The sequence below is a fragment of the Anas acuta genome, chromosome 20 (genome assembly GCF_963932015.1).
Source record: "Anas acuta chromosome 20, bAnaAcu1.1, whole genome shotgun sequence".
Classification (NCBI taxonomy): Eukaryota; Metazoa; Chordata; class Aves; order Anseriformes; family Anatidae; genus Anas; species Anas acuta.
This window is the reverse complement of record NC_088998.1, coordinates 8,499,636-8,511,684: the sequence shown is the minus strand read 5'-3', so window position 1 is coordinate 8,511,684 and position 12,049 is coordinate 8,499,636. Positions and strand designations below refer to the sequence as shown.

General features: G+C 43.9%; 1 protein-coding gene across 1 annotated transcript; it reads left to right on the top strand.

Moving 5' to 3' along the window:
- The first annotated feature begins 264 nt into the window (after window positions 1-264).
- SET (SET nuclear proto-oncogene) lies at window positions 265-8,418 on the top strand. The gene is made up of 8 exons (XM_068656789.1): window positions 265-755; window positions 2,389-2,446; window positions 3,446-3,588; window positions 4,260-4,363; window positions 4,538-4,651; window positions 6,171-6,341; window positions 6,442-6,588; window positions 7,508-8,418. Exons 1-8 carry the CDS (start codon window positions 683-685, stop codon window positions 7,529-7,531), a joined length of 834 nt encoding a protein of 277 aa, XP_068512890.1. The 5' UTR covers window positions 265-682; the 3' UTR covers window positions 7,532-8,418.
- The last annotated feature ends 3,631 nt before the right edge of the window (window positions 8,419-12,049 follow it).

The window sequence follows — 12,049 nt, the reverse complement described above, 5'->3', positions numbered from 1 at the left end:
GTGGGGCGGCCGGCGGCGGAGGGAGGGGCGGGGCTTGTCCCTGACCGCGGCTGCGCGCGCGGGCCGCCCGCGGCGGGGAGGAGAGGCGGCGCTCGCGCGTGCGCGCGGCGGGAGCGCTCTCCCGCTGCCGAGGAGGGGACAGCCGGGGGCGCGCCTGCGCCTTGCGCCTCCCGCCCGCCCAGCGCCCGGCAGGGGGGCTCGGTGCGCATGCGCGCTGGCGCCCGCCGTCCCCCCCGTGCCCCGGAGGGGGGGTTGCTGCGCATGCGCGCCGCGCCGCCCGCCCCTCGCCAGCAGCAGCAGCGGCGGCGGCGGCAGCAGGAGGAGGAGGAAGAGGAGGAGGAGGAAGAAGAGGAGGCGGCGGCGACTCTGGCTGTGGGCAGCGTGAGGCAGCGCGGGCGCCGCTGCTACCCGGGAGCTCCAGGTCCGGCCGGAGGAGGCGGGAGCGGCCCCGGAGGAGGAGGAGGAGGAGGAAGAGGAGGAGGAGGAAGAAGAAGAGGAGGAGGAGGAGGAGGAGGAGGAGGAGGAGGAGGAGGAGGAGGGAGCCTGAGCGGCGGCGGCGGCAGGAGGAGGCGGCGGCAGCAGCAGGAGGAGTCAGCGCCCGGCCCCCCCCCCTCCCCTCCTCTCCCCCCGCTCAGTCCCGTTACGGCCCCCCCCCCGCCCTCCGCGCTCCGCAGCCACCACCATGTCGGCGCCGGCGGCCAAAGTCAGTAAGAAGGAGCTCAACTCCAACCACGATGGGGCCGACGAGACCTCAGGTGAGGCCGCGCCGGGCCCGGAGAAGGAGAGAAGGGGAAAGGGGGGGGGGGAGGGTGGGGGGGGTGGTGTGGGAGGGAGAGAGTGAGGGGGGGAGGGGGGGGGGCGGGAAGGGGAAAGGGAAGGGAGAGCAGGGAAGGGAATGGCGGCCTCCGCCGCGGCCTCCGCCTCGCCCCGCGCCGCACCGCCCGCCATTTTCCTCAGCCCCGCGGGCCGCGGCCGGGCCGGAGGCGGGAAGAGCGCGGTGGCGGCCGGGCGGATGTGCAGGCCCCGGCAGCGGGAGGAGGAGGAGGAGGCCATGTTAGCGCCCTTTTGTCTCCGCTCCCCGGCCCGGCCTCCTTCCCCCAGGGGCGCAGGCGGGGCCGGCCCGGGGGGCGCTGCGGGCTCGGCTTGGAGCAGCAGAGACCCCCCCCCTTAACCTCAGCCCGCCCGGTTGAGGAGCTTTGCCCTTTTTCTCTTTGCCCCCTTCTTTTTTTTTTTGCCTTCCCCCCCCCCCCCCCCCCTTTCCTCGCTCGGCGGCCGCCGGGCCTCTCTCATTGTGCTCCGCCGCCGCCATTGATGCTGCTCGGCCGCCTCCTGGGCTCGGCGCCGCCGCCGCGTGGTGCTGCCCCCGCCGCCGCCGCGATGGAGCCGCCGCCGGGGCCCTTCCCGGGGCCGGCCCCGGGAGCCACGCGGTGCTGCGGGGGCCGGGCCCAGGAACCGCCCGCGCCTCCCCCACGTGCGATCGCGGCGGTTCCTCTCCTCCGGCTTTTTTTTTTTTTTTTTTTAACCTCTTTCTTTTAATTAATTAATTTATTTTAATTTTTTTCTTTTTCGAAATCGGCCCAGCAGCGGGGTTTCTAACCGGTGGAGGAAGGGCGCTGCGAGCTCGCCTGCCTCCTGCCCCGGCTCTCCGCTGCCGAGGGCCCCGCACGTGTTCGCCGCACCTGCGGGTTCCGCGGGGAGAGCTGGCTGCTGCTGCGGGGATGGGAGCTGGGAGCTGGGGCTGCACCGCTCCGGCTGCTTCCCGCTGCCGCTCATTCATCCCCCAGCACGCTAGGTAAACAGGCGGCCTTTAATCGAGAGCTTTGCCAAGCGTTGTCCAGGGGAAGTTCTGCCGCGAAATTATCTGCCCGACGTGACTTGGAAGGGTTTTTTTCCTCGTTTTCCTTATTCAACGTGCTTTTGGAGGTTGTTTTCCTCATTCAGCGTGCTTTTTGTTTTTTTTGAAGGCAGTGTGTTCCCCGTTATGCTGTTTCCATTGATGCTGTTGTCCCCTCTAAATTATTTAATGCTTCCACGTTCCTTTAAATCTGTTGGTCTTAGACGTGCAACTTCTTTAGTACGTTCTTAGTACTAACTGTCAGAATTCATTTACCATTTAAGTTGACTTGTAAAACTGTATAGAGGAACATGAGCTGGGATTTTTGGTGGTAAACTTGCTCCAAGTCCCGTTTCAGGAAACTTTGGCACTTCAGCCATAGTTTTCCCTGAAAGTAGCTGAGGCTTTATGGTTTAGTAACACTTAAGACACTCAGTAGAAATACCTTTGTACTTCTAAAATAAATCTCTAGAAAAGGTCTAAGGAGAAAACTCCAAGTGATTTGTCAGACTTGAGAATTAAGGGATTTTGATGCATTTTCATTCTTTTTTCAGAAAAAGAGCAACAGGAAGCAATTGAACACATTGATGAAGTACAGAATGAAATAGACAGGTAACCATTAAAAAACTTGAGAAGTTTTTAGGGGGAATTAAAAGACTTATGGTAATAAAATTTTCAGTAAAATAAGCACTTGGTAGTAGTTCTCAGTGTCTTCAGACTCCCACATGATATGCTTGAGTTGTGGCCTGATCAGATGTAACAAGTATTTGTGTAAAATCAAAAAATTGGAAGAAATATCCTGATTTCTTGTTTAATTGTTTAAAGTTAAAAATACAGAGCTTGAGCTTAATTTTCTAATTCACTGTGATAGTTTTGATAAAAGGTTTATTCTCACTGCTTTCTGAAGTTAATTTGTACGCTGCTTTGCAAAAGTATTTTCACGTTTGTAAGCAGAACTGAAAACTTGGTTGAAAAGTTAGCTTTATTATAAATCTTTATTATATATTTGAGTGCTCGTAGAATAATAGGTAGGAAATGTCACTGAAAAATTAGTTTCATATCCCCAAACTCTGTGGGTTCTGTGTCAGTATTTGCCTGTATCTTACCTCCACGTGTACTGTGCTACAAAGTGCAAGTGACAAGTGAGGCTCTGTCCTCATGGAACTGTTGCAGTCTCAGGGCTCTAACCTTTACAAAGCCAACGAAGTGTTAATGTCTTTAAGACTTCAATTGTGTGTGGTACCAAACTGCTTTTGTTACAGTCATGCTTTCCTGCCCCAGAATTATAAAGGGCAAGTGATAGTTTTATATGCTGTCCATCTACAGGTGACTTGCAAACAAAACGCTTAAGAGGCTACTTAGCATAAATAAGGGTCTGTTCCTCACGTGTAAAGAACGCTTCATTAAGATGAGCGTGATTGCTTCTGGTAGTGTATTTCCTAATAGTGGTTACAGGTTTAAGCTTCTGTTTTTTTTTGTTTGAGCTCCCTCATTTGTTGTGCGCGGCTGACTAGTTCAATTAAATCTATTCAGTTTATAGCTAAATACTGATGATACATCTTCAAATTTCAGTTCTCTCTCCTGAGGTTAACGTGGCTCTGTCTGTTACAGACTGAATGAACAAGCCAGTGAGGAAATTTTGAAAGTAGAACAGAAATACAACAAACTCCGCCAACCATTCTTCCAGAAGAGGTCAGAATTGATCGCCAAAATCCCAAATTTCTGGGTAACAACATTTGTCAACCACCCACAAGGTATGTTTTTAATACACCTCTTTTTTTGACCTGTGAATTCAGTGTTTCCTTGCTTGTAACGCAAGCCTCTTGTGTCTTCGTGTTTTGTAGGATAGTTACTTAGCATTAAACAGAAGCCTATGGGTACATATGCAAACACTTCCTTTCTGTTCTAGTGTGCGCCTTATAAGCTTTTTAGCTCTTACATTTGTTAACCAAAGGAATGGGTTGATCGCTAGAATTCCATGGTAGTTTTCTTCCTGTATTATAAAGTACAGGCTTCACGCTTTATCAATGAATAGTCTCTTTTAAAGAAAATGAGTGTTCTGGTATTTTATTTTCTAATTTAGGGTGATCTCCTTAGGACTGTTGATAATGTGCTGTTTCCAACAGGACAAAAAAAAAGTCCATACGCCGCCTACATTGGGCAAACCACATATCTGGAAATCTGTTTTAGAGAGAAGAATAGATCTATGCTGCTTTTTAATGAACTACAACGAGCAAACATAACGTCAAAATCACAGAGATGGTAGTAGTCTGTTGGCTGCTACCTCAAAAAAATAGGCCACAAGAAATCAGCTTGGACAAATGTGTTGCTTTTCCCATTTTATATAATGTCAATTTCCTGTATTTCATGTCAGTGACACACATTTCAGAGCTTTGTTAATGTGGGACTACTGATTCTATCGTAGTATCTGCACTGCTGGGAGAAGAAGACGAAGAAGCACTGCATTATTTGACCAGAGTTGAGGTGACAGAATTCGAAGACATCAAATCAGGTTACAGAATAGATTTTGTGAGTACATTAAATATTCTTTCACTTGTGACTTTGCTGCTTTTTTGAATGTGGCTATATATTGGGTCGTAGTTTGTAACTTAATCTCTTCAGTTATCTGTTTAGTACAAGATTTGACTTGGCACATGTATGCTTACATCGGTGGGTTCTAACTCTTTGCTTTCAAATCTGCAGTATTTTGATGAGAATCCATACTTTGAAAATAAAGTTCTCTCCAAAGAGTTTCATCTGAATGAAAGTGGAGACCCATCTTCAAAATCAACTGAGATCAAATGGAAATCTGGAAAGGTACATATCTGTGCATCTGGGAGAGATAATTGCTGCTCTACGTACTTTTGCTTTCATTTATGTTCCTTTTACTTTCTTCTTTCTTTTTTTTTCTTAATTGAAGCTGCCTCTTCCCCCTTCCACCCTCTCCCCACTTTTCTATATATGTAGCTCTTGCAAGGTTTGGCACACACCGTTTACGTGGAGATCTGTAGTGAATTCTCTTGTTCAGTTGAGCACCGCAATTAAAACAGTGAAAGTACAAGTATGACCAGATGGAGAGAGTAACAAGTACTCTAGCTTGTCTCTCTTTGGAATGGATCTAGGCTGTATTTTGTTGTTTTAAGATAATTGTGAAATTAGGAATTCCAAACCCAGTGGGGTTGGAAGGGGTGGGGCAAATAGGGGGTGTCTAATTTTTCTATTTTTCTTAATTTCCCTTCCACACACCATGTCTTTAGAGAAGTAGTATCCATACGATAATGTGGGCATATCTATTTTCCAGACAGTATTAAAACCAAGCTAATGTTCTGCAGTTTCTGTAAGAGTTGGGAGCCCTTTCATTTTATCCTAAAGGCTTTGAAATTAGTATTTAAAAGTAGAACTGGGGATTGCTTTTAAATTGCTGCTTGTTTTGTCACCATCAGGACAAGAAAACCTTTTTTTCACTGAGAACTGGAACTTTTCCTATTTACAGAAATCACAGTCCTGAACGAAGCAGCTGAATGGTCTTACAATATACCACAAAATTAATGTGAATTTTGGTACTATTCTTCATTAAAAAATAAAAGTCTATGTGTATATATATATATATAATGTTGTGATTCTATCAAGAAAGCAAACTTTGGGAATTTGGAGTTACCTTATGACCAAATAAAGAATAAATAGAGGAAAATTGCTTTCTTTTCAAACTTAGCAAACAGTGTTGCAAACTTGCCAACCTTCTGGGGTAAGGTGGTGGATGTATTTTCTCATGACCATATGGTTTAGTGGCTCGTGCTAATTTTTAATTCACTTACTACAATGAATGGCCTTAAGACTTCAAAGCAGAAAATCTTGGGTTAAGAACGCTAGGCGGTTCTTTATCTCACTATTAAGGACAGGGCTTAGAGGTGTGGAGCTTGAGTGTTTCTTAAATTGTGTTTATGTAGCAATTGTAGCATTTAACTACAATAACAACTCTTGGAGTAGTATTAAGCGCTGGTGAGATCTTTTAAGTTTGGCATTTCAGTAAACATTTGTCATACTTGGGCTGTCCTGTGACAGGGAAACATAAAGAAAAATGCAAGATCCTGTGAGTTTTCAGTATTTCAGTGGAAGGCATTAAAAGAAGCAGGTGGGTTTACTGCTGAGTGATACCTTTTGCTATTAGTCCTTTTGGTTCTAATCGTTTCTTTAAGATTCATCCCTGAAAGAGGGAGTAAGTGACTTCTTGTGGTTGTTAAGACATGTATGCTTCTAACTGGTACTTCTTAAAAAAAGAGGGAGGGACACAATGCACATACTGCTGCTTTAGGGAGCTTCTCAACTTTCTTTTCAGGATCTGACAAAACGTTCAAGCCAGACACAGAACAAAGCCAGTAGGAAGAGGCAGCATGAAGAGCCAGAAAGTTTCTTTACCTGGTTCACTGACCACTCTGATGCAGGGGCTGATGAACTAGGAGAAGTCATCAAGGATGACATCTGGCCAAATCCACTGCAGTACTACTTGGTAAGTATAGCACTGTGTTGTTGCTCTGTGTCCACCAAAGCATTCTGCAGGTAAAAGTGAATTTGATCACTGTAGTTAATGTCCCACGTGTGTCTTTAAGGTTCCTGATATGGATGATGAAGAAGGGGAAGGAGAGGAGGATGATGACGATGATGAAGAGGAAGAAGGATTGGAGGATATTGATGAAGAAGGAGATGAAGATGAGGGGGAAGAAGACGAAGATGATGATGAGGGAGAGGAAGGCGAGGTGAGCATTCATCCTTTACCTTTTCTGTCTCTGGTGTATGAGAATAAGAAATTTATGAGGGACCTTCTTGTAAGTATAATGAGCCATTGGTACAAAGGTGAGGTAGTTTTCTGTAAAATCTTTGACAAACTTACTGGAGGAGAGGAGCAAAACTGTTAACTGCTTTAATTTGTGGCATGGCTTCAGTGTAGTGATGATTACATTTGTGTACGTGAGACTGCAAATAAATAATTTTAGTGAACTTACTGCAAGGAAGGTTCTCAAGGTGATTTAGGATATTAGCATCTGTTCTAGTTTAATAAAATTTATTTGGTGAACTTTCTAGCAAAGTTTTACTTGTAAAAAGCTCTTGCTGATGCATCCAGTTCTGTCATCCTCCCACCTGTTGATTTATTTTGGCTTATTGCCAGCTTAGCCAAGATTCTTTGGGTTCAGGAATTAGCAGTTTTTTGTAGCAGCAAATGGGTTTCCAGAGACACCGTTCAGGGTGTTGGTAACTTAAGGCTTAGCATTAGCATGTTCCTGGTTGTGGAGGCAGGAGGGCTGCTGTGGCACCAGACACTCTGTATTCTGAATAATGAGTTGTAGCCTAGAATAATAATAAATACTCTAAATAGTCTTTCTAAGTATTAAACTTACGCTAATATTTGTAGTGATTTTTAAGTCATGGATTTTTTTCTAATATGCATGATGTGTTTTTCACTGCGACATCTGATATTAACTGACTTCTACATGGATCGATATTCATGGCAAGTGTTACTATTCCTTAGTGAAGAGGGAGAGAGATCTTCACGAGCAATACTGTAGGGCTGTGGTCTCTCGGGTGGCAAAACATTCTGGTTATTGCGTTTAAAAGGTCGTGCTATCTGAAGCTTAGTGATATAGATTTTTTTTTTAATTGTCGCTTATCTTTCAACAGGAGGATGAAGGAGAAGACGACTAATTGAACACTGATGGATTCCAAACCCCCCCCTCCCCCCTTTTTACCTTTTTAATTTTTCTCCAGTCCCTGGGAGCAAGTTGCTGTCTTTTTTTTCTTGTGCTCAGTCGCCTTGTTCTCTTGAGGTCTCTTTTTCTCTCCTCTACACCATGGTTCACAATTTATTTTGGGGGAAATACCTTGAGCAGAACACAGTGGAAAAGAATCTACCAGTTTCTGTTTCAAGTTCATTTTTATCCCTTTCTGTCTCAAAACAAAAACTGTTTATGGAATCAACACACCATGTTCTGTGGGAAAAAAGAAAACCTTCTGCTCCCTTCACTCTGCTGGAAGCTGAAGAGTGCTAGGCCCCTGTGTAGTAGTGCATAGAATCTAGCTTTTTTCCTTCTTTCTCTGTATATTGGGCTCAGAGATTACACTGTGTCTCTATGTGAATATGGACAGTTAGCATTTACCAACATGTATCTGTCTACTTTCTCTTGTTTAAAAAAAAAAAGAAAAATAAAAAAAAAAAACGGGGTTATAGAAGGTCAGCTGGGGTGGGTTTCAGATGTTTGGGTGGGTTAAGTGGGCATTTTGACAACATGGCTTCTTCTCCTTTGGCATGTTTAATTGTGATGTTTAACAAACATCCTCGCAGTTTAAGGTGACACTTTTAAAATAAAATCTTCTCCTAATGATGACTTTGAGCCCTGCCACTTGATGGAGAATCAGAGCAGAACCTGTAGGATCTTATTTGGAATTGACATTCTCTATTGTAATTTTGTTCTTGTTTATTTTTAAATTCTTTTTTTTTTTTTGTTTCACTGGAAAGGAAAGAAAGATGCTCAGTTTTAAACGTTAAAGTGTACAAGTTGCTTTGTTACAATAAAACTAAATGTGTACACAAAGGGACTGGTTGGTCTTCACTGAAAGAAACAGCTGTAATACCCTGTTTTGACCTTGCTTATAGTTTCTTGGCTTTTTTGGGGGCATTTGGTCAGTATTTATGTAGTGCAATGCAACCTTGTGGTTCTGTGGACTGATACTCAGTTCCTTCAGGTTCCATTATTACAGTATTTGGAAAGTGTTTCATCTGGTAGCTACTCCTGCACACTCCATTTTTTGAATTACATAACTCTAAGACGAGGCTGTAGGTGCATATATACTTTGGGTGAAGACAGACTATATATATATATATATATATATATATTCATAATCTGCAAAAAGAAAAATCATTTGATTCTTAGATATTTTTTGAGTAAGTAACTTGCAGTACTGTATCTCCAGTAAATCAGTTTGCATGAAAAAAAAAAACATGCAAGTTCAGAGTAAAAAGACCAATGGGTCTCCTAGTAAGACTTTGGTGGCTTTGGAAGTCGTTTCAGTTGAAAATCTTAAGTGCAAGCTAACGTTTTGGGCTATTTCAATTAGCAAGATTCTTTGTGAAGCTCTTGTGTGAAGAAGTTGCTACTTCACTGCTTTCTTCTCTCAGTAGCAGCATGTATATATGCTTTGGATGTACTTTTTTCTTCCCCCACGTTAAGAGACTGCGTTTGAGTAGCTTATAATGATTTCACGTAGAGGTCGTTGGTACTGATATTCTGCAAAGTGTAATGAACGTTGTTTTTAACATGCTGTGCTTCTGAAATATTTAAAAGATTGTATTAGCTAATCTCAAATTCAAACAGCTAGTTCTCTTTGGATGTGTAGAGAAGACTGTCTTCTGGGAAGACTTGCTCTTATATTCTCTGATTCCTTTTCCTCGCAGAATTTGCTGTAGTCAAATTCTGCTTTTTTTGATGCTTAAGAATACACGTAGCAGAACAAGATTAATCTCTATTTAAGAGGTGCCCAAATAACATGGGGGGAAAGAGTATTCTGTAAGTGTCGGGTCTATCTTGGATTCAGTCCAGTTATCGGAGACAATGCAACATCCAGTCTGCCTGTGATCAGTGCAAAATAGGGCAGCCACATACTTTATTCCATCTAAACAAAAGCTTCTGCCCTGATCTTACTGTTTGCAGAGCAAATTATTTTAATTGTAATGGTTTCTTGCCATCTAGAGAGAGAACAAATGTAAGCTATGAAGTCTATAATTTTTTCTTTTGATTCCTTATTGTTATAAGATTAAAGTCCACTACCTGTTGCAGTAGCAGGTTGATGTGCTGTTACTTGCCCTGATGCCTCATAAATGTTACTTAATTTTTATGTAATCCTAACTGATTGTAGTTCTTCAAGGAAAAAGAATCTTTAGCTAGTCCTACTTTAATGCTTTGTGAAAAATGCTGTGCCATTGTTGTTAACATGTCTTTGTTACTAGCAGAAAACATTATAAAACTGTTTTGAAAGAAATCAAAGCTTCAGGTTCTGTAAAGTCGAATACCATGAACAAGAAATGAAGTGTCTGGATAGTCAATGCTACTTTTGAGGTTTTCGTACACATTTACACATTCTTTAGGATCTTACAGGGTGACAAAACACTCTTGCTACTGTATTAATAATACTGATTTTCCTGTGAAAGTTACTGGCTTACTCCAGGCAGTGGCTAAAGAGTAAGCTAACATACTAAAAAAGTAAACTGTATTTGTTAAGTGTAATCTTAAATTATTATTTTTTTCTAGAAATGGAAATGAGTAGGGATTAACACATTTCTCTGCAACACTGAAGAACTACTACAGATGGCCATCATGTGCTCTGACTGTTCACTTAATGTCTAATTTGACTGAATATATGTAATGGATGCCCATTTTTACTTGATTTAATCTGTTTATGCATACGAAACGCATTTAAAGGTAGATGTCCACCTTGGATAAGAATGGGAGATTAACTCTCATTAAACATCTGTGTCTATCTCTTGTTAATTCTCCAATGCTGCTTGAGCTCCTCACATCCAGTTAATCCTGCTGAATGAAACTTGTCACGGGTGGAAGCTGAATTTAGGCTTCGTGGCCTGAATTTCCAGGGTTAGAATACAGAATTGGTGGCAATTTAAAGCTACTGTGTTGGGGCTGTATGAATTAAATGACTTGAAGGTTATTTTTATTTTAAGTTTGAAATTTAATTGCTATAAAATGGAATCTTTTTGTCTGTAATTCCTAGTGCCAAAGGAAAGCAAATATATCCATGTGTGTAAATAGGTTTTTTAACATACCATGTGTGCTTATTCATAGTTGTCAATATAGGTTTTGTCCCTGTAAACAACCATCATCTGAATCAATTTCTCAGTCATTTATGCCATTCATTTGAATCTGTAAGCTTCTTATTTGTACCACTTTAAAACAGGTGCATAATGGTAGCACTTTGTTTATCTGATGCTGTTCCTGAATTTCGAAGCCATGCTTTTCTTTTTTTTTTTTTTTTTTTTAAAAAAAAAAAGATTGAAATCATTTCTCTGATGTACCTTCAAGCTATCCTTCTATTTGAAGGAATTAAAGTACCTTTAACTGTTACTTGATGTTACCATTTCTAAGAGTCTTTTTCAAAAGAATCAGCTATTAGTCCCCAAGCCTGCATCATCTTTCAGGGGTGGAGGTGATAGTGCTCACTTCTTTTATGGATTTCAGGTGCCCAGTAGGGTAACTGTGACAGGTCATCGGTGACAATAAAAAGAATTTGGCTTCTGCAGGGGAACAGATTTATGCTTAATCTCTTGCCCTCTCTCTCCTGCCTCAAAACCAGAAATTCCTAAGACATTTTCCTTGATTCCACTTCTACAGCACATTCACTGAGTAAAGGGAAGCACCATCCAGCTGCTTCTGCTGCTCTCTGCATCCTCTGCCTGGGGCAGCAGTGTGAAATGGGTGCTGAGCTGGCCAAGGTGAAAGGCAGGGGGCATTTACCCCTGTGCTTTTTTCCTTCTTGTTGCTTGCATAACTGCAGCCAACCCAGCACAAGGGCCGAGAGGCTTTCCTGGAGTTGCAGTTCAGCTACCAACTGGTCCTGCACACACTCCTACCTCTCCAGGTTTAGCAGAGAACAGGGGCTGCTGGTCCGACAGCAGCACATGCCTTAACCTCCATCCCTCCCTGCAGGAGGTGCTGGAAAACAATTGCACGGCTCCAGCCTGGGACTCCCCCTGCATTTTGGAAAAAATGCCTGCCTGCCCCCATCATGCCAGTCCCGTGCTCCTGGCTTCCTGGACTGGCACTTCAAAAGCATAAGTTGTGCCCAGAGGGCTGGCTGGGCCTGGGAGTGTCTCTGGCAACCCAAGGAGTTGGGTCCTACGCGTAGGTGCTGCTTGCCAGCTCACAGTGCCCACTAAATACCTCTTTCCAGCAAGATGCTGGAAGGGCCGGATGGGCACTTTGTGCTTCTAGCTGGGACTCCGAGCAGCCTTGCTTTGGGGAGCACACATGCTCTGAGACACTGGCCAGCCCATCCCTCAAGGCTGGATGACTTGTTTAGCCAAGCGAACCTTGGCCAACTGCTCCCCAGGCTCCATAAATTGCCTCTCAGCCCTTCTCTTGCCTCCCTGGGAGGGGATAAGTTGTGAAGGAAAGGGGGGAAGTCTCCGTGTAAGCCCAATTGCAGCATTGGGCA

Bases quoted from the DNA above. Each gene is read 5' to 3' on its own strand.
- SET (XM_068656789.1), top strand. From the start codon at position 683: ATGTCGGCGCCGGCGGCCAAAGTCAGTAAGAAGGAGCTCAACTCCAAC. The intron at 2,447-3,445 runs GTAACCATTAAA...TGTCTGTTACAG, and splicing joins GTACAGAATGAAATAGACAG to ACTGAATGAACAAGCCAGTG. The intron at 6,342-6,441 runs GTAAGTATAGCA...TGTGTCTTTAAG, and splicing joins ATCCACTGCAGTACTACTTG to GTTCCTGATATGGATGATGA.